The 17999-nt window shown below is 41.9% G+C and overlaps 1 protein-coding gene across 5 annotated transcripts in view; it reads left to right on the top strand.

Annotated features, from left to right (window-relative positions):
- The first annotated feature begins 1382 nt into the window (after nucleotides 1-1382).
- AXDND1 (axonemal dynein light chain domain containing 1) overlaps nucleotides 1383-17999 on the top strand; it is a 198229-nt gene continuing 181612 nt past the window's right edge. Inside the window, exons 1-6 of one of the 5 annotated variants that reach the window (XM_054456929.2) lie at nucleotides 1383-1670; nucleotides 2072-2275; nucleotides 4446-4618; nucleotides 5618-5721; nucleotides 14236-14356; nucleotides 14992-15077. In XM_054456929.2, the coding sequence (XP_054312904.1) occupies nucleotides 2179-2275; nucleotides 4446-4618; nucleotides 5618-5721; nucleotides 14236-14356; nucleotides 14992-15077 (581 nt within the window). In that variant the 5' untranslated portion in view covers nucleotides 1383-1670; nucleotides 2072-2178. Of the gene's footprint in view, nucleotides 1671-2071; nucleotides 2276-4445; nucleotides 4619-5617; nucleotides 5722-14235; nucleotides 14357-14991; nucleotides 15078-17999 lie in introns of those variants that run through there. The other 4 variants (XM_054457015.2, XM_054457100.1, XM_063652449.1 and 1 more) reach the window with 4 other exon arrangements.

Raw genomic sequence — 17999 nt, 5'->3', positions numbered from 1 at the left:
GAATCGCTTGAACCTGGGAGGTGGAGGTTGCGGTGAGCCGAGATCGCGCCATTGCACTCCAGCCTGGGCAACAAGAGTGAAACTCCGTCTCAAAAAAAAAAAAAAAAGAAAAGAAGAAACGATCCTTCACCGAACCGAGCCTCAGTTCAGTGCGAAGGCTCTGATGATACTCTTTTTTTTTTTTTTTTTTTTTGAGACGGAGTCTCGTTCTGTGGCCCAGGCTGGAGTGCAGTGGCGCCATCTTGGCTCACCGCAACCCTTGCCTCCCCGGTTCAAGCGAATCTCCTGCCTCATCCTCCTGAGGAGCTGGGATTACGGGCGCGCGCCACCTCTCTTGGCTAATTTTTGTGTTTTTAGTAGAGACGGGGTTTCACCATGTTGGTCAGTCTGGTCTCGAACTCCTGACCTCGTGATCCACCCGCCTCGGCCTAAGAAAGTGCTGGGATTACAGGCGTGAGCCACCGCACCCGGCCGCTGATGGTATTCTTTCCTGAGGGCAGGTTTTCACGCCAGAAGCCCCGACAATTATACCTGAGCTGGTTCTACCCAACCTCAATCCTCCTTCCCTGCCCCAAGGGGGTGAAAAATCTGGGCCCAGGAGGCCTTCCTTGTGCTCTGGGGGTAGGCATTTAAGGGTCCAAGGAAGACGTGACCGAAATGTAAAGCACTGGACGGCTTACCCAATAAGGGACCCAGAGTTTCTTATTACCCAACATCCCCCTGAGTCTGGCTTTTAGAAAAATATGCAAAGCGTCTGGGCGCGGTGGCTCACGCCTATGATCCCAGCACTTTGGGAGGCTGAGGCGGGCGCATCACGAGGTCAGGAGTTTGAGACCAGCCTGGCCAATATGGTGAAATCCCGTCTCTACTAAAAATACAAAAATTAGCCGGGCATGGTGGCCCGCGCCTGTAGTCCCTCGGGAGGCTGAGGAAGGAGAATCGCTTGAACCTGGGAGGCGGAGGTGGCAGTGAGCTGAGATCACACCACTGCACTCCAGCCAGGGCAACAACGAGACTCCGCCTCAAACAAAACAAAACAAAACAAAAAACAAAATACAAAATTAGCCGGGCATGGTGGCGTGTGCCTGTAGTCCCAGGTGCTTGGGAGGCTGAGGCAGGAGAATTGCTTGAACCCAGGAGGTGGAGGTTGCAGTGAGCCGAGATCGCGCCATTGAACTCCAGCCTGGGCGACAAGAGGGAAATTCCGTCTCAGGGGAAAAAAAAAAGAAAGAAAAAAGAGAAAGAAGGAAAGAGAAAGAAAAATATGCAAAGTAACAAAAAAGAGAGCTAGAAAGATGGAAACAACTCTTAGAAGACCCTTGCTTAACCCGCGTGCATCACGGACTACAGGGGACGACCCCTCGAGCTAACCCCCGCCAGCGCCTGCGCACTGGCCTGGCCCGCGGCAGGAAGCCCTGGGGTGAGACACTTTCGGATTCCGTGACAACGGCCGGATTAAACGTTTTTCTTCTCCTTTGCTACTGAACCTATGCTGTGACTTAGAACACAAGAAACTCCGAGAGGCTGTAGGGATTATTTTAGCTGTCTCCCTCCTCCGCCGGCACCGCTGAAGGCAGCCCCTATCGAGGGCGCTAAACCTCGGGGCCCTGGGTTTCTATGACGACAAACAGGCGTTCCGGCAAAGGAGGAAGTGAGCGGATGCTGGGCGGGTACGCAATGTGTGGGTAGGATCGCGGGTGTCCCTTTCCCGTCATTTTAAACCAAGAAGCAGTGTGAGGCCTGCCCAACTCCCGAGTTTGGGGAACTGGCGCGCGAGAGCGCTGCCTGTGGGGAAGGTCGGGGTCCCCAGCCGATCCGCCTGCAGCCAGTGTCGCCCACCAGGGGTGCAGGCGGTCTGCGGGGTCCGCCGAGCGGGTCCTTCCTGCCCTGCTCCTTGACCCTGACCTGACGGTCCATTAAGGCTTCTTAGTCGCGACAGATAACCCCAGAACATAGAGGTCGCCCCGAAGAAGGAAAACCATGCTAGATGAATTCTAAGCTGCGATCTGAACCTAAGTACTCAACAGTTGTTATCTTTTTTTTTTTTTAATCTTTTTTCCTCTTCCTGCAGGACTATGTGGCAGCCTGCAAGTCCCAGTGCGGCGCTGATTTGTGTCTAAATTAGCTTTTCGGAGGACTATTTCAAATTACTAAAGAGATAGGAGGCATTGTTTTATTATGTCTCTCCCGAAAACGCCCTCCACCCCGCTAAACTCTACATCAACATCTGAGAGCAAAAAGTTAAAAGTGTCTGTAGCCAAGGAAGGGACAAGAGGTAAACTTCGTTGATTCTGAAGTCATAAACAGTTATGGCCGTAAGACAGAAATCACCTTCCATTCACCGGTTTTTTAAATCTGGTATTCAGAATACCTTGTTTGGCTACATTTTTCTAACACACTTGGTTAAATAAAACAAGAAGTCATTCCTTTTACAGTATTTTGAGTCAGAGTACTGTTTCACTACTCCATCTAAACACTGTTTACATTTGTTTTCAAATGTTGATTTATATATGGTTTTCACCCTATTTTAAATATCAATAGTTAGTATTTTTTGGTTCCTGGTCTTTGGCTTTAAGGAAATTTGAAAAAGTAATAGTGAGGCAAGGCGCGGTAGCTCACTCCTGTAATCCCAGCACTTTGGAAGGCCGAGGTGGGTGGATCACTTGAGGTCAGGAGTTCGAGACCAGCCTGGCCAAAGATGATGAAATCCCGTCTCTACTAGAAATACAAAAATTAGCCGGGCATGGTGGCTCGCGCCTGTAGTCCCAGCTTACTCTGGAGGCTGAGGCAAGAAAATCGCTTGAACCCAGGAGGTGAGGTTGCAGTGAGCCAGAATCGTGCCACTGCATTCCAGTCTGGGAGACAGAGCAAGACCCCATCTCAAAATAAATAAATAAATAGGCCGGGCGCAGTGGCTCACACCTGTAATCCCATTTGGGAGGCTGAGGCTGGCGGATCACGAGGTCAAGAGTTTGAGACCATCCTGGCCAACATGGAGAAACCCTGTCTACTAAAAATACAAAAATTAGGGGGGCGTGGTGGCGCGTGCCTGTAGTCCCATCTACTCAGGAGGGTGAGGCAGGAGAATCACTTGGACCCGGGAGGCAGAGGTTGCAGTGAGCCGAGATTGCGCCACTGCACTCCAGCCTGGCGACAGAATGAGACTCCGTCTCAAATCACGAGGTCAGGAGTTTGAGACCAGCCTGACCAACATGGTGAAACCCCGTCTCTACTAAAAATACAAAATTTAGCCTGGCGTGGTGGCACTTGCCTGTAATCCCAGCTGCTCGGCAGGCTGAGGCAGGAGAATCACTTGAACCCGGGAGGCAGAGGTTGCAGTGAGCCAAGATCTTGCCACTGCACTCCAGCCTGGGCAACAGAGGTAGACTCGGTCTCAAATAAATAAACAAACAAAAAGTAATAGCAGAGATAAGAGAAACGCAATTTAGTACAACGTGCCAATTTGTATTAGCTTTTAGTAGTTTTTCTAAATGAGAGCAATTCCTTAAGATTTTCATTCATATGCGAATCTGTACTAGAGTCAGCTAGTGTTATCCTTACCCCCTGTTCTGTTAAAGCTTTTCCCATCTCACCTGCACCTTGTACTAAAGCCCCAAGCCCCACCCAACTTTTTTTTTTTCCCTGTTTCTTTTGATCTCAAACTCTCAGGAGATTTGGTAATGTAAACCCTAACAATTTTTGATAGTAATCAAAGCATGATACCTCCTTATAGAAATAAACATAAACCATACCATGTTGGCATAGATTAAGAAGAATAACAACTCAACCCTACCTGACTGACTTCATAGGAGGGCTTTTCCTATATTAGCCCAACTGCCTGCCTTTATTACTCCTGTGCCCTAGTCAAGCAGGGTAGAACACTATTTTTACAGTTCCCATTCCACAGATTTGTCAGCTCAGATTGTTCCACTCTCATTTGCAACAATCCCAGTTGCATTTTTACTTTTAAGTCCAACCCAGATCCTTTCCACTCTATAAATGCCTCGATTTAATGCAATTATTCTCACCTTTGAATTCATGTAAGAAAAAAAATTACTAAATAATTTGACAGCTTTGGGGGAGAGATTTGTGATTTTCATATGAAAGGGAAAATAGACATTCATTCCTATCTTCTTAAGGCTCTGCCAGTTACCTGAGCAAGTGAAATGAGTTTAGTTTTCAACTTTGAATTGAGAATCATGCAGGTTCATCTTAGTACCTGAGTTTTTGAAACTGTGTGATGTAATGTGAGTAGGGTAGGCAAGATGAATGTTATTTTTCTTGACTAGATGATGTTCACTGTTTTAAATATTATTTGTTACCATCCTTGTCAAATAGAAGCAATGTTTCTCTCTGTTAGAAACAGATGGGATTGATGAGGCAGTCTGAGAAACTCCGTCTAACTTAAATATAGTAAGAATTTTTCTTCTCCACTACTTACTTAGGACTTCCTGAGCTAAAGGAGAAAAAAAATATGGTGGATCGTTCAAAACCCCTTCCTACTTCCCTTCAGAATGAGTTCATTCCCAAAGAAGTTCTTCTTTCTCTGACTTATGCAGCCAGTGCTGGTCCTTGTCCTGAAAACTTACTGCCTCCTAAGAAAATTAAAACCCCACAGGTTTGTATGTATATATGTAGAGTAATGGGGAACATTATTTTTTGGGAATCTGATTATTCTTTAAGTATTTATTATGCACATATTATATATTCCAGATAGCCTTAAAAATTTTAAGATTGAGACAGGGTCTTACTACTGTGGCCCAGGCTGGAGAGTAGTGGCCTGATCATTGCTCACTGTAGCCTCGACTACTCTGGCTCAGGTGATCCTCCCACCTCAGCTTCCTGAGTAGCTGGGACTACAGGTCTGTGCCACCACACCTGGCTAATTTTTGTATTTTTCATAGAGACGGAGTTTCGCCATGTTGCCTACGCTGATCGCAAATTCCTGGGCTCAAGCAATCCACCCGCCTCAGCCTCCCAAAGTGCTGGAATTTCAAGTGTGAGCCAACATGCCTGGCCTTAAAAAATTTTTTTAGGCTGTAATCCCAGCACTTTGGGAGGCCAAGGGGGGCAGATCATGAGGTCAGGAGATAAAGACCATCCTGGCCAACATCATGAAACCCTGTCTGTACTAAAAATACAAAAATTAGCTGGGCATAGTGGCATGCGCCTATGTCCCAGCCACTCGGGAGGCTGAGGCGGGAGAATCACTTGAACCCGGGAGGCAGAGGTTGCAGTGAGCCGAGATTGCGCCATTGCCCTCCAGCCTGGACGACAGAGCGAGACTCTGTCTCAAAAAAAAAAAATTTAAAATAATTTCTTAGATTGAAAACTCCAGTCTTTTGTATATATTGTTTCCAAGGCTTGAGTGTTTCCATTGACCTGTTTTTATGTGGATTTACTAAAATGATAATTGCTACCCTCAATGTTTTTCACTTACTATAGAATTATTCTAGTTTTAGTCTTTATGTCATTTAATAAGAATTCTGCTCTCTTTTTTCCTTAGAGTACCCAAGTGCCCTTAATGTAAATACAGTACTTACTCAAAACTATTAATACATTTTATTTGATTAGATCGCCCTCTGCTGGATATTCATGTGTATTTGCTTTTTCCCAGGGCACTCTTCCACGCCTTGTAGACCATGTCTGGCATCACCCTGTTCGAAGGAATAAATTCAAATACCTGATTGACCATCCCGTCTCCCTCACGGGAGCTGGAAGGTAAAGAAGGAAGATAGTAGGGTAGATGCTGATAAATAGAGTTGTTTTCTCATTTTGTATGATTACCTTGGGAGGGGCAGAATTAGAAAAATCACTGAATCATAGATGATAAAATTTACAGTATCTTTGAATCAGAATACAATCCAGAAGGGCCAAAGACCACCTTTTTGTGTATGATTATTATCGGTCGGATGGAAATAGGTGCTAGCTTTACATATTTTTGGTTTAAATTTGCTTTTTGCATGCCTTTGTATACTTGTCCCTATACTCTCCTATTCCCTGTTGTACCCTAGTAAAAGGGACAAGATCCAACAGGCAGAATACCTTTAGTGCTCCTTTTATCTGTGTGTATGTCTTCTTTGTGGACATCTTTAGAAGAAAGAACTAGGTAACATAGCTTCATGATGTGGAAAACCTTGAAAAACAAAAGCTTAATTTCTGGATCTCTCCAAAGGGAGCCCTTAATCTTTACACTGTTTCAGATCAAGTCAGCAAATACTATTTGTTTTTTGTCTCATTCCTACAAACATTCTGAGTCATTCTAAGGCGGTCAAGTGGGTCAACATTTTCCCTGTGAAGATTGAGACCTGCTAGTTTTCTATGTATTGTCCACTTATCAATTTACTCCATGCATGCGCCCTCACTTAAATGTCCCTTCTTCTGAAAGAAATGTTTACACTTAACGTACTTGAGTAGGTTATTTAGTCTTTCTGAAGCCCCATTTTCTCGTATGTAAAAAGGGAATAATAGGCTTGCCCAGTTTTGTGTGCCTCCCAGGGATATTGTAAAGCACAAATAAGATAATAGATGCAAGAGCACTTGTAAAACTATAATGTGCTATTTAAGTATAGGTGCTATTACTCAGCTATGCTTCAGTGCAAGGAAAAGTGGTAGAAACTTGTCCTATTGACTTTTATGTCCTGAGGCTTTATATTTTATTCTATGCCTCCAGATCATAGTTATAATTATTGGTAGCAATAATTAGTATTATGAGTTGTTTAAAGTACTTTGAAAATTAATTAGCTATATCTGAATGTGGCAGTAAGCTGACATTACAGTTTTAATGTCGGCCAGGTGCGGTGGCTCATGCCTGTAATCCCAGCACTTTGGGAGGCTGAGGTGGGCAGATCATTTGAGGTCAGGAGTTCAAGACTAGTCTGGGCAACATGGTGAAACCCTGTCATTACAAAAAATACAAAAATTAGCCAGGTGTGGTGGCGCACGCTTGTAATCCCAGCTACTTGGGAGGCTGACGCAGGAGAATTGCTTGAACCCGGGAAGTGGAGGTTGCAGTGAGCTGAGATTGTGCCATTGCACTCCAGCCTGGGTGACCCAGCGAGACTCCCTCTCAAAACAAAACAAAACAAAAAATAAAGTTTTAATGTCGAATGACTCTGAGTTGGAGTTTTTTAAGTGTGAAATCAGGTTGACAGGATAATGCCCCCTCAATCCCACGAAAACATTTTCACTGAATCTCAGAACCTGTGAATACATACCTCACCTGGCAAAAGGGACTTTGCAGATACGATGAAAGTTAAGGACATTGAGATGGATAGATTATCCTAGATTGTCAGGGTGGGCCCAGCCTAATCACCTGAATCTTTAAAAGTGGAAAAGGAAGGTGGTCAGGTGGGTCAGAGAGATGAGAAAGGAAGAGGACAGATTTGACTTGTGATAGGAGTTCAGCCTGACATTGCTGGTTTTGAAGATGGAGGAAGGGGAAAAGCAGCCAAGAAATGAATTTGACTACTAGAAGCTAGGAATTCTAATGACAGCTCAGCCGCCAACTGTCAAGGGAACAGGGATTGCAGTCTTACAACTTTTAGGAACTTTTATTAACAACCCAAATGAGCATGGAAATGGATCTTCCTCTAGAGCATCCAGAAAGAAACATAGCCCTGCCAACGCCTTGATTTTAGCCCTTTGAGACCCTGTTGGACTTCTGACCTACAGAGCAGTAAGATAATAAATTTGTGTTGTTTAAGATGCTAAATTTGTGGTAATTTGTTATGGCACCAATAGAAAACTAATGCACAAATGCACAACTAATAGTATTCATAACGAGATAACTTGTCCAGCAACCTCAATCACCCAGAACCCAGCAGTAAAATATAAAACAACAAAGCAAATATTCTCTGAGTAATATTTTTAGACAACTCTTTCGGCAGAGTTCAGTGCAGAAAATAAATCAGTCTAGATATTTTAAGCAGGAAAGAATCAAATGCAGAACACTGGGTATTTACAAAATTGTTGGAAGGGCTAAAGGAGCTGGTATGAGGAAGTACCTGTGGGAATAACTTCCAGAACAGGGTGACATTGACAACTTCAGATAAAAGACATGTTTATAGATACACATAACTCAACCAATGATGATTTGCAGAAAAGCCTGAATTATGAACTCATTTAATAATCTGGGGGCTGAAAAACGAGTTGGAGGATTTTTTAAAGACAAATAAATAAAATCCAGTTATTATGTTATGATTAAGAATCAAAGTTGTTTTGTTTTGTTTGTTTTTTTAAATAAAGATAGATTTTCCAGAAGAGTGGAAGCTGGTGTTTTACCATAGAATTTTATGAAGAAACAAAACATATCTCTAATTATTATTATTATTATTTTTGGGAGATGGAGTTTTGCTCTGTTGCCCAGGCTGGAGTGCAATGGCGCAGTCTCGGCTCACCAGAACCTCCGCCTCCTGGATTCAAGTGATTCTCCTGCCTCAGCCTCCGAAGTAGCTGGGACTACAGGCATGCGCTACCATGCCCAGCTGATTTTGTATTTTTAGTAGAGACGGGGTTTCTCCATGTTGATCAGGCTGGTCTCAAACTCCTGACCTCAGGTGATCCACCCGCCTCGGCCTCTCAAAGTGCTGGGATTATAGGAGTGAGCTACCGCGCCTGGCCCTCTAATTATTTTTAATAAAAAATTATATTTCAACAAGTAAATAAAACAGGCTTCTTCTAAAAATAAATAACATAATCACCTCTTACAGGTTCCACTTCATAATGATACTATTAAAATGGCAATTACGTTTCCAACACATGAATTTCTAAGGGACACATTCAAACCATAGCAATACGCAGTACTTTAATAATGTATAGAAATACAAAAGGCTCCTCCAAATCATGAGTGAACTCCCATTCACAACTGTTTCAAAGAGAATAAAATACCTAGGAATCCAACTTACAAGGGATGTGAAGGACCTCTTCAAGGAGAACTACAAACCACTGCTCAACGAAATAAAAGAGAACACAAACAAATGGAAGAACATTCCATGCTCATGGATAGGAAGAATAAATATCGTGAAAATGGCCATACTGCCCAAGGTAATTTATAGAGTCAATGCCATCCCAATCAAGCTACCAATGACTTTCTTCACAGAATTGGAAAAAAACTACCTTAAAGTTCATATGGAACCAAAAAAAAGCCTGCATTGCCAAGACAATCCTAAGCAAAAAGAACAAAGCTGGAGGCATCATGCTACCTGACTTCAAACTATACTACAAGGCTACAGTAACCAAAACAGCGTGGTACTGGTACCAAAACAGAGATATAGACCAATGGAACAGAACAGAGCCCTCAGATACAATACCACACATCTACAACCATCTGATCTTTGACAAACCCAACAAAAACAAGAAATGGGGAAAGGATTCCCTATTTAATAAATGGTGCTGGGAAAACTGGCTAGCCATATGTAGAAACCTGAAACTGGATCCATTCCTTACACCTTATATAAAAATTAATTCAAGATGGATTAAAGACTTAAATATTAGACCTAAACCCATCAAAACCCTAGAAGAAAACCCAGGCAATACCATTCAGGTCATAGGCATGGGCAAGGACTTCATGTCTAAAACACCAAAAGCAGTGATAACAAAAGCCAAAATAGACAAATGGGATCTAATTAAACTAAACAGCTTCTGCACAGCAAAAAAACTACCATCAGAGTGAACAGGCAACCTACAGAATGGGAGAAAAGTTTTGCAATCTACCCATCTGACAAAGGGCTAATATCCAGGATCTATAAAGAGTTCAAACAAATTTACAAGAAAAAAACAACCCCATCAAAAAGTGGGCAAAGGATACGAACAGACACTTCTCAAAAGAAGATATTCATGCAGCCAAAAGACACATGAAAAAATGCTCATCATCATTGGCCATCAGAGAAATGCAAATCAAAACCACAATGAGATACCATCTCACACCAGTTAGAATGGCGATCATTCAAAAGTCAGGAAACAACAGGTGCTGGAGAGGATGTGGAGAAATAGGAACGCTTTTACACTATTGGTGGGAAGATAAACTAGTTCAACCATTGTGGAAGACAGTGTGGTGATTCCTCAAGGATCTAGAACTAGAAATACCACTTGACCCAGCAATCCCATTACTGGGTATATACCCAAAGGATTATACATCATGCTGCTATAAAGACACATGCACACTTAAACGTTTATTGTGGCACTATTCACAATAGCAAAGACTTGGAACCAACCCAAATGTTCGTCAGTGATAGACTGGATTAAGAAAATGTGGCACATATACACTATGGAATACTATGTAGCCATAAAAAAGGATGACTTCATGTCCTTTGTAGGGACACGGATGAAGCTGGAAACCATCATTCTGAGCAAACTATCACAAGGACAGAAAACCAAATACTGCATGTTCTCACTCATAGGTGGGAATTGAACAATGAGAACACTTGGACACAGGGTGGGGAACATCACACGCTGGGGCCTGTTGCGGGAAGGGGGGAGGGGGGAGGGATAACATTAGGAGGAATACCTAATGTAAATGACGAGTTAATGGGTGCAGCACACCAACATGGCACATGTATACATATGTAACAAACCTGCATGTTGTGTACATGTACCCTAGAACTTAAAGTATAATTTAAAAAATAAATTAATTAATTAAAAAAAAATAGAAATACAAAAGGCTCCTAAAGTAGCTTCTTGAGAAAATTTGAGTGATGATTACTAAATCAAAATATTCTTTATTTATTAAAAAAAATTTTTTTTTTGAGATAGAATCTTGCTCTGTCGTCCAGGCTGGAGTGTAGTGGTGTGATCTCGGCTCACTGCAACCTCTGCCTCCCAGGTTCAAGTGATTCTCCTGCCTCAGTCTCCTGAGTAGCTGGGATGACAGGTGCCCGCCACCACACCTGGCTAGTTTTTTAATTTTATTTTTAATAGCGATGGGGTTTCACTATATTGGCTAGGCTGGTTTTGAACACTTGACCTCAGGTGATCCGCCCATCTTGGCCCCCTAAAATATTAGGATTATAGGCGTGAGCCACCGTGCCCAGCCCCAACATATTCTTTAATTATATGTTTGTGTATGTATGCATAAAATACTGTGTGTATAATATATGTATAATTATATAAAATAAATATAATGTATAACATATAATGTATAATGTATACATATGCATTATATATGTATAAACATGTATATACTGTACACATATATGTATATAATATATAATATACATACGCACAGATACACACACATATATGTACATGAAGCGTTCATCATTTTTGGCTAACAAAACAATTGTAATGGCCAACTTCTCCAGCATTTATTGGTGTGATAGGAACTGCTGTTCCATCATCCTAAGAGCAGCTCATTCAGATCTTTGTGACTATCTAAAACCTGTAAGAGGGTGGAACAGAGAAAGAATTCGGAGGATTGGGAAATACAGCTCTAACATTTCTCCCCTGGACATATCCAAGAGAACCAGAATATCACAGCGCAGGACATCAATAGCTTGATGTCTTTTACTACCAATATATACGTTTAAAAATAGTTATGGTCCATGTTGTATATTTCAGGATCTTCCTGGGACACTAGAATTGGCCTGTTTCCACCAACCTCACATGCCACATCAGTTGCCAAATGACATTGCCCTCAAAGCACACCCTCTCCCACCGTTTCACAATATTGCAACCGTTACAGTCATTCTAAAATAATTTAAAATTTCATTTCATCTATAAAACCTTCTCTTAGACTAAAGCCCGACATGTTAAACATGACTTGCAAGGCTTTCCGTGTTTAGTTCTCTAATTTCAATAATTTTATTCTTCATACTTCAACTATATATTCAGTCATCCCTCATACTGAGGGATATGTGGGGGATTGGTTCCCAGACACCTGCAGATACCAGAATCTGTGTACACTCAATTTCTGCAGTCAGCCATACATGAGTCAGAAACTCATGTATATATATGGAAAGTTGGCCCTCTGTATATGAGGGTTTCGTATCCAGTGAATACTGTATTTTCAGTCAGTGTTTGGTTGAAAAAATTCACGTATAAGCAGACCCACGCAGTTCAAGGCTGTGTTGTTCAAGGGCCAACTATACTACATTTTCAGTTCGCCAAAGTCACCATGTGCTGTTGTGTCTCAGGACCTAATGCATATGCTGTTCTCTACACTTTTTGGTTGCTTACCTAAATCCAAATCAGTTTTTTGTTCTCACTAATTGTTACTGCCTCCCGAGGTTTTCCCTGACTTGGTCTAAACTGTATTTGGGTGGTGTTGTTATTAGTTGTTCCAGTAACATTTTATTCTCTGTTACAATAGTCTTTGTATTATACCTTTCTTTGGTTTGCGAATCTTCCCCTCTGTATTGAAGGCTCCCCAAGGGTAGGGACTGTGTCTATTTTAAGAAATAGTTCTGTATTCCTTTCATCTAGCATATTTTCTGTCACTTATAATATGGTTAATAAATATTTGCTGAGCAAATTAATGAATTTTGGGCACGTTCATGTACAATCCTAGAACCCAGGGCACCCAAATTTAATAATGTAGTTTTTTCTTTTTTTTTGAGATGGAGTCTCACTCTGTCACCCAGGCTGGAGTGCAGTGGCACAATCTCAGCTCACTGCAACTTTTGCTTCCCAGGTTCAAGTGATTCTCCTGCCTCAGCCTCCCAAGTAGCTGGGACTACAGGCACACATCACCACGCCCGGCTAATTTTTGTATTTCTAGTAGAGACGGGGTTTTGCCATATTGGTCGGGTTGGTCTCAAACTCCTGACCTCAAGTGATCTGCCCGCCTCAGCCTCCCAAAGTGCTGGTATTACAGGCATGAGCCACTGCACCCGGCCTTGAAATTGTAATATTTCTGTATTGTCATTCTTCACCACTAGAATCAGTTCCATGAGGGTAGGAACTTTTTATTTGCTTTTTTCACTATTAGTGTCCTTAGCTCTCAGTGCCTGGTATGCAGTAGATGCTGAATTAGTCTTTACTATGTAAACCAGTAAATACATTTGGAGTTTATAGAAGGATGTAATGGACAATCATTTCAGGGTGCCATTGTAGTGGTGAATTAATGCCTATTGTTTTCTGTCGTGGAAATCTTAAAAGAGTCAATGACTCAAGATTCCATCTCCTGGGAGAGTGTATTTAGCCTAGCTTAGACCACTTGCCCACATCTTGGTTATCAGAGGATTTTTTTCTCCACTTTTCTTTATTTTGTTTTATTAAACTTCTTATTTTGAAATAATTTAAAGACTCACAGAAAAGTTGCAAATGTGATCAACCCTGGAAAACATTCCAGGGAAGCGTGGTAGAAGATAACTGCTAAGAGATTGTTTAACTTGGCATTGGTAATCATCATCAGCTTTCTAGAAAATAGTTTCAGAAGAGAGGTATGGGTGGAAATCAGATTTCAGGACAATTTCAGGAAGTCTGATGTTTAATACAAGTGAGCGATGATAGATCAACCGATTGATCCATTGATAGATCACAATAACATGACAGCGGCCGGGCATGGTGGCTCATGCCTGTAATCCCAGCACTTTGGAAGGCCGAGGCAGGTCACCTGAGGCCAGGAGTTTGAGACCAGCGTGGCCAACATGACAAAACCCTATCTCTACTAAAAACACAAAAAATTAGCCAGGCATGATGGCATGTGCTTGTAATCCCAGCTACTTGGGAGGCTGAGGCAGGAGAATTGCTTGAATCTGGGAGGCGGAGGTTGAGTGAGCTGAGATTTTGAGCCATTGCACTCCAGCCTGGGCGACAGAGTGAGACTCTATGTCAAAATGATAATAATAATCACAACATGACAGCAATGCATGTTCAAGGAAAGATTTTTAGAAGGGGAAAAAGTTTATTATAGGTCAAAGGGGATGTTCCAGTAGAGTTGGAGATACACAGAAGTTAGGACTGATGGAATGAGACTCTTGAGGATACGGGCAAAGATGGAATCAAGCACCTAAGTGGAGGGAATAGCCATAGGAAAGAAAATGTATTTTAACCTGATACTGAAGGAAAGGAAAGAGTTTGTGATATGAATGAGAAATTTCAGGTGGAGAAGAGAAAGAATGTGAGGGAACTCATGTTTAATGCCTCAGTCTTAGTAAAGTGTTATGTAAGGAGATCAGTTTTGCTGACACAGAGGACCATCTTACCCATTAGAAGGATATGTGTGGATCTCACCTGCTGTTATGTGGTATCCAGATAGAAAATTTGTTTTGTAAATATATTTTTCTTACTTTTTAGGGATATTTCTTTTCTGTATGATGTTACATATGCCAAGGGACAGACTAGGGAGAAGGCAGTTTGTCCCCCACATTTGTCCCGTTCATTACAGTCACATGATGGTGTCATTGTGCCCCATAAGGTAAATAAAGTATTTGACAAATAATCTTCTCTCCCTCTGTCTACTTTTAAAAATCATTTTAAAATGATTTTTAATATAAATATAAAATATAAAACAATGTCATACTATAACAACCTGCATTGCTCACCAATCTTCATAGCATTTTCAAATTACTTCTTAAAATGGGAAAAGGGTATTTAGCAGGAAAAGATCAAAATGTCTTATTTTAAGCCATTTTGCAAACCACAGTTAATCTGTTTTAATCTAAAAAACACAGCGTGGGAGATTATATTGTTTTTCCCTTAGAAATCCACATATAAAGTTGTAGGATTCTTATCTTTGGTATCTTGCTAAGTTGAATTTTAAATTCCCTGCTAAATTTAAAGGAAAGGAATCAATAAACTTCTGAATATATGGGATACATGTAACTAATACTAGCACCAAGGTTATTCTTTAATTTATGGTTATTTTAGAGATGTGTGCTCTGGTTAGTTTTTGTCATTTGCTATGACCCACATTGCTAATACTATTTCTCCAATCAAAATTTTTCAACTTAAAAAATAGTATCTCTTTAGGTTAGGAATTAGGATTTGTGCAATTGAATTTTTTCTCTATTAATATATTCATTCTTTTATTTTGCTTTTCTTTTCTTTAAGCCAAAGACACTAAGAGATACGTTGATTCCTGAAGAATTTCATATTGTGTCAAGTACAGGAGTTTCAGGTTTGGAGTGTTATGATGAGTGAGTACTATGATATGTAAAAAATAGCTGCCCCAGCTCAGTGGCCCACGCCTGTAATCCCAGCACTTTTCGAGGCCGAGGCGGGTGGATCATCTGGGGTCAGTAGTTCAAGACCAGCCTGGTCAACATGGTGAAACCCCGTCTCTACAGAAAATACAAAAATATTAGCTGGGTATGGTGGCGGGTGCCTGTAATCCCAGCTACTGGGGAGGCTGAGGCAGGAGAATCACTTGAACCTGGGAGGTGGAGGTTGCAGTGAGCTAAGATTGCACCATTACAGTCCAGCCTAGGCAACAAGAGTGAAACTCTATCTCAAAAAAGAAAGAATACCTGACAAGTTGAACTGTTTCCTGCTTCCCATACATAGAAGAACCTGAGGATAGTACACTCATATTCCTGAGCAATATATAAACTGAAATGAGGAAACATTTGAACCAGCCATCCTAATACAATTAAGAAAGATACAAATTGGCAGGGCGCGGTGGCTCACGCCTGTAATCCCAGCACTTTGGGAGGCCGAGGCGGGCAGATCACGAGGTCGGGAGATCAAGACCATCCTGGCTAACATGGCGAAACTCCGTCTCTACTAAAACTACAAAAAAATAGCCGGGCGTGGTGGCGGGCGCCTGTAGTCCCAGCTGCTCGGGAGGCTGAGGCAGGAGAATGGCATGAACCCAGGAGGCAGAGCTTGCAGTGAGCCGAGATCGCGCCACTGCACTCCAGCCTGGGCAACAGAGCGAGACTCCGTCTCAAAAAAATAAATACATAAATAAAAGAGAAAGATACAAATTAAAAAAAATAAAAACTAAAAGTACTTAAAAGAGTTTGGGATGTTAGTGATTAAATTATTCATATTTTTTCCTGCCATTTAATTTTGAATTTTTTAAAAAATGGAACTTTGTTTTGAATGTGTGACTATGCCCTTTAGGAATGATTTTGAGCAATGATTATGGAGACAAAGGAAAGTAGCCCTCTGAGCCAGCATCTCATAATCCATGCCCCAGGGCTTGGCTCCACATTGCAGACTCATTATTTTGTCATCTTTGATTCCTGTTTATGGGATTGAAAATAGGATCTTGCTTTTATTTTCTGAAACAACACTTGAATGTTTTATAGTTTAGAAAATGAGAACTTTGGACTAAGGTTTTATAATAAAATATCCAGAGGCTGTCACTCTTTTGATATTGTCTTTCCAATATGTATGTTATAATATATTGCATTTCATTGTGATGGTATGTTTTAGAACAATATTTTGCCCAAGAGAACCAAATGAAATTCATTTTTTGGGTAACCTTTTATTTTAATGTAATTTCAGACATAAAAAGTTGCAAAAATGGGAAAAGGAATGCCTATATACCCTCTACCTTGAGTCACTGGTTGTTTACACTTTGTCTCATTTGCTCATAAACATACATAAGCATGCATACACATGCACATCTTTTCAAACTATTTAAGAGTAAGTAATCAAATACTTCTACCACCAAATACTTTAGTGTGTATTTCCTAACAACCCATTAGTTATAGATCTTTTGATGACTTTTTCTTTTTTTTTTTTTTGAGATGGAGTTTCGCTCTTATTGCCCAAGCTGGAGTGCAATGGCACGGTCTCGGCTCACTGCAACCTCCGCCTCCCAGGTTCAAGCCATTCTCCTGCCTCAGCCTCCTGAGTAGCTGGGATTACAGGCAGGCACCACCGCGCCTGGCTAATTTTTTGTATTTTTGGTAGAAGCAGGGTTTCACCATGTTAGCCAAGCTGGTCTCAAACTCCTGACCTCAGGTGATCTGCCCGCTTTGGCCTCTCAGAGTGCTGGGATTACAGGCATGAGCCACAGCGCATGGCTGATTTTTTTTTTTTTTTTTTTTTTTGAGACAAAGTCTTGCTTTGTCACCCAGGCTGGAGTGAAGCGGTGAGATCTCGGCTCACTGCAACCTCCGCCCCTTGGGTTCAAGCAATTCTCATGCCTCAGCCTCCCGAGTAGCTGTGACTACAGGTGCCTGCCACCACGCCCAGCTAATTTTTGTATTTTTAGTAGAGATGGGGTTTCGCCACATTGGCCAGGCTGGTCTCGAACTCTGGACCTCAGGTGACCCACCCGCCTCGGCCTCCCAAAGTGCTGGAATGACAGGTGTGAGCCACTGCACCTGGCCTTGATGAATTTTTTAAAATTTCATCATTTCTTCTGTATGATCATTATTTCTTCTGCCAATTTGTTATTTGGCATTTTACCATATGGAATAATGGATTTCTATTTTATTTGATGGATTTTAATTCTTTACTATCATTGTTTTATTTTATTTTTTGGAGATGGAGTTTTGCTGTTGTTGTTGCCCAAGCTGGAGTGCAGTGGTGCGATCTTGGCTCACTGCAACCTCTGCCTCCCGGGTTTAAGCGATTCTTCTGCCTCAGCCTCCTGAGTAGCTGGGATTACAGGCACACACCACCACACCTGACTATTTTTTTTTTTTTTTTTGTATTTTTAGTAGAGACGGGTTTTCACCATGTTGGCCAGGCTGGTCTCGAACTCCCGCCTCGGCCTCTGAAAGTGCTGGGGTTATAGGCATGAGCCACCATGCCCGGCCCTTTATTTTTATTTTTTATTTTTTTGAGACAGAGTCTTGCTCTGTCATGGGTGGAGTGCAGTGGCATGATCTCTGCTCACTGCAACCCCCACCTCCCAGGTTCAAGCAATTCTCCTGCCTCAGCCTCCTGAGTAGCTGGGATTACAGGCACCTGCCGCCATGCCTGGCTAATTTTTTTGTGTTTTTAGTAGAGACGGGGCTTCATCATGTTGGCCAGGCTGGTTTCGAACTCCTGACCTCAAGTGATCCACCTGCCTCAGCCTCCCAAAGTGTTAGGATTACAGGCGTGAGCCACCATGCCCGGCCCATTATTTTGATGCTCAAATTTTTCCAGATTTGGCC

Source organism: Pongo pygmaeus, chromosome 1, assembly GCF_028885625.2.
Source record: "Pongo pygmaeus isolate AG05252 chromosome 1, NHGRI_mPonPyg2-v2.0_pri, whole genome shotgun sequence".
Taxonomy (NCBI): Eukaryota; Metazoa; Chordata; class Mammalia; order Primates; family Hominidae; genus Pongo; species Pongo pygmaeus.
Note: the sequence above shows the minus strand (reverse complement) of the source record. Positions and strands in the feature narration are given on the sequence as shown.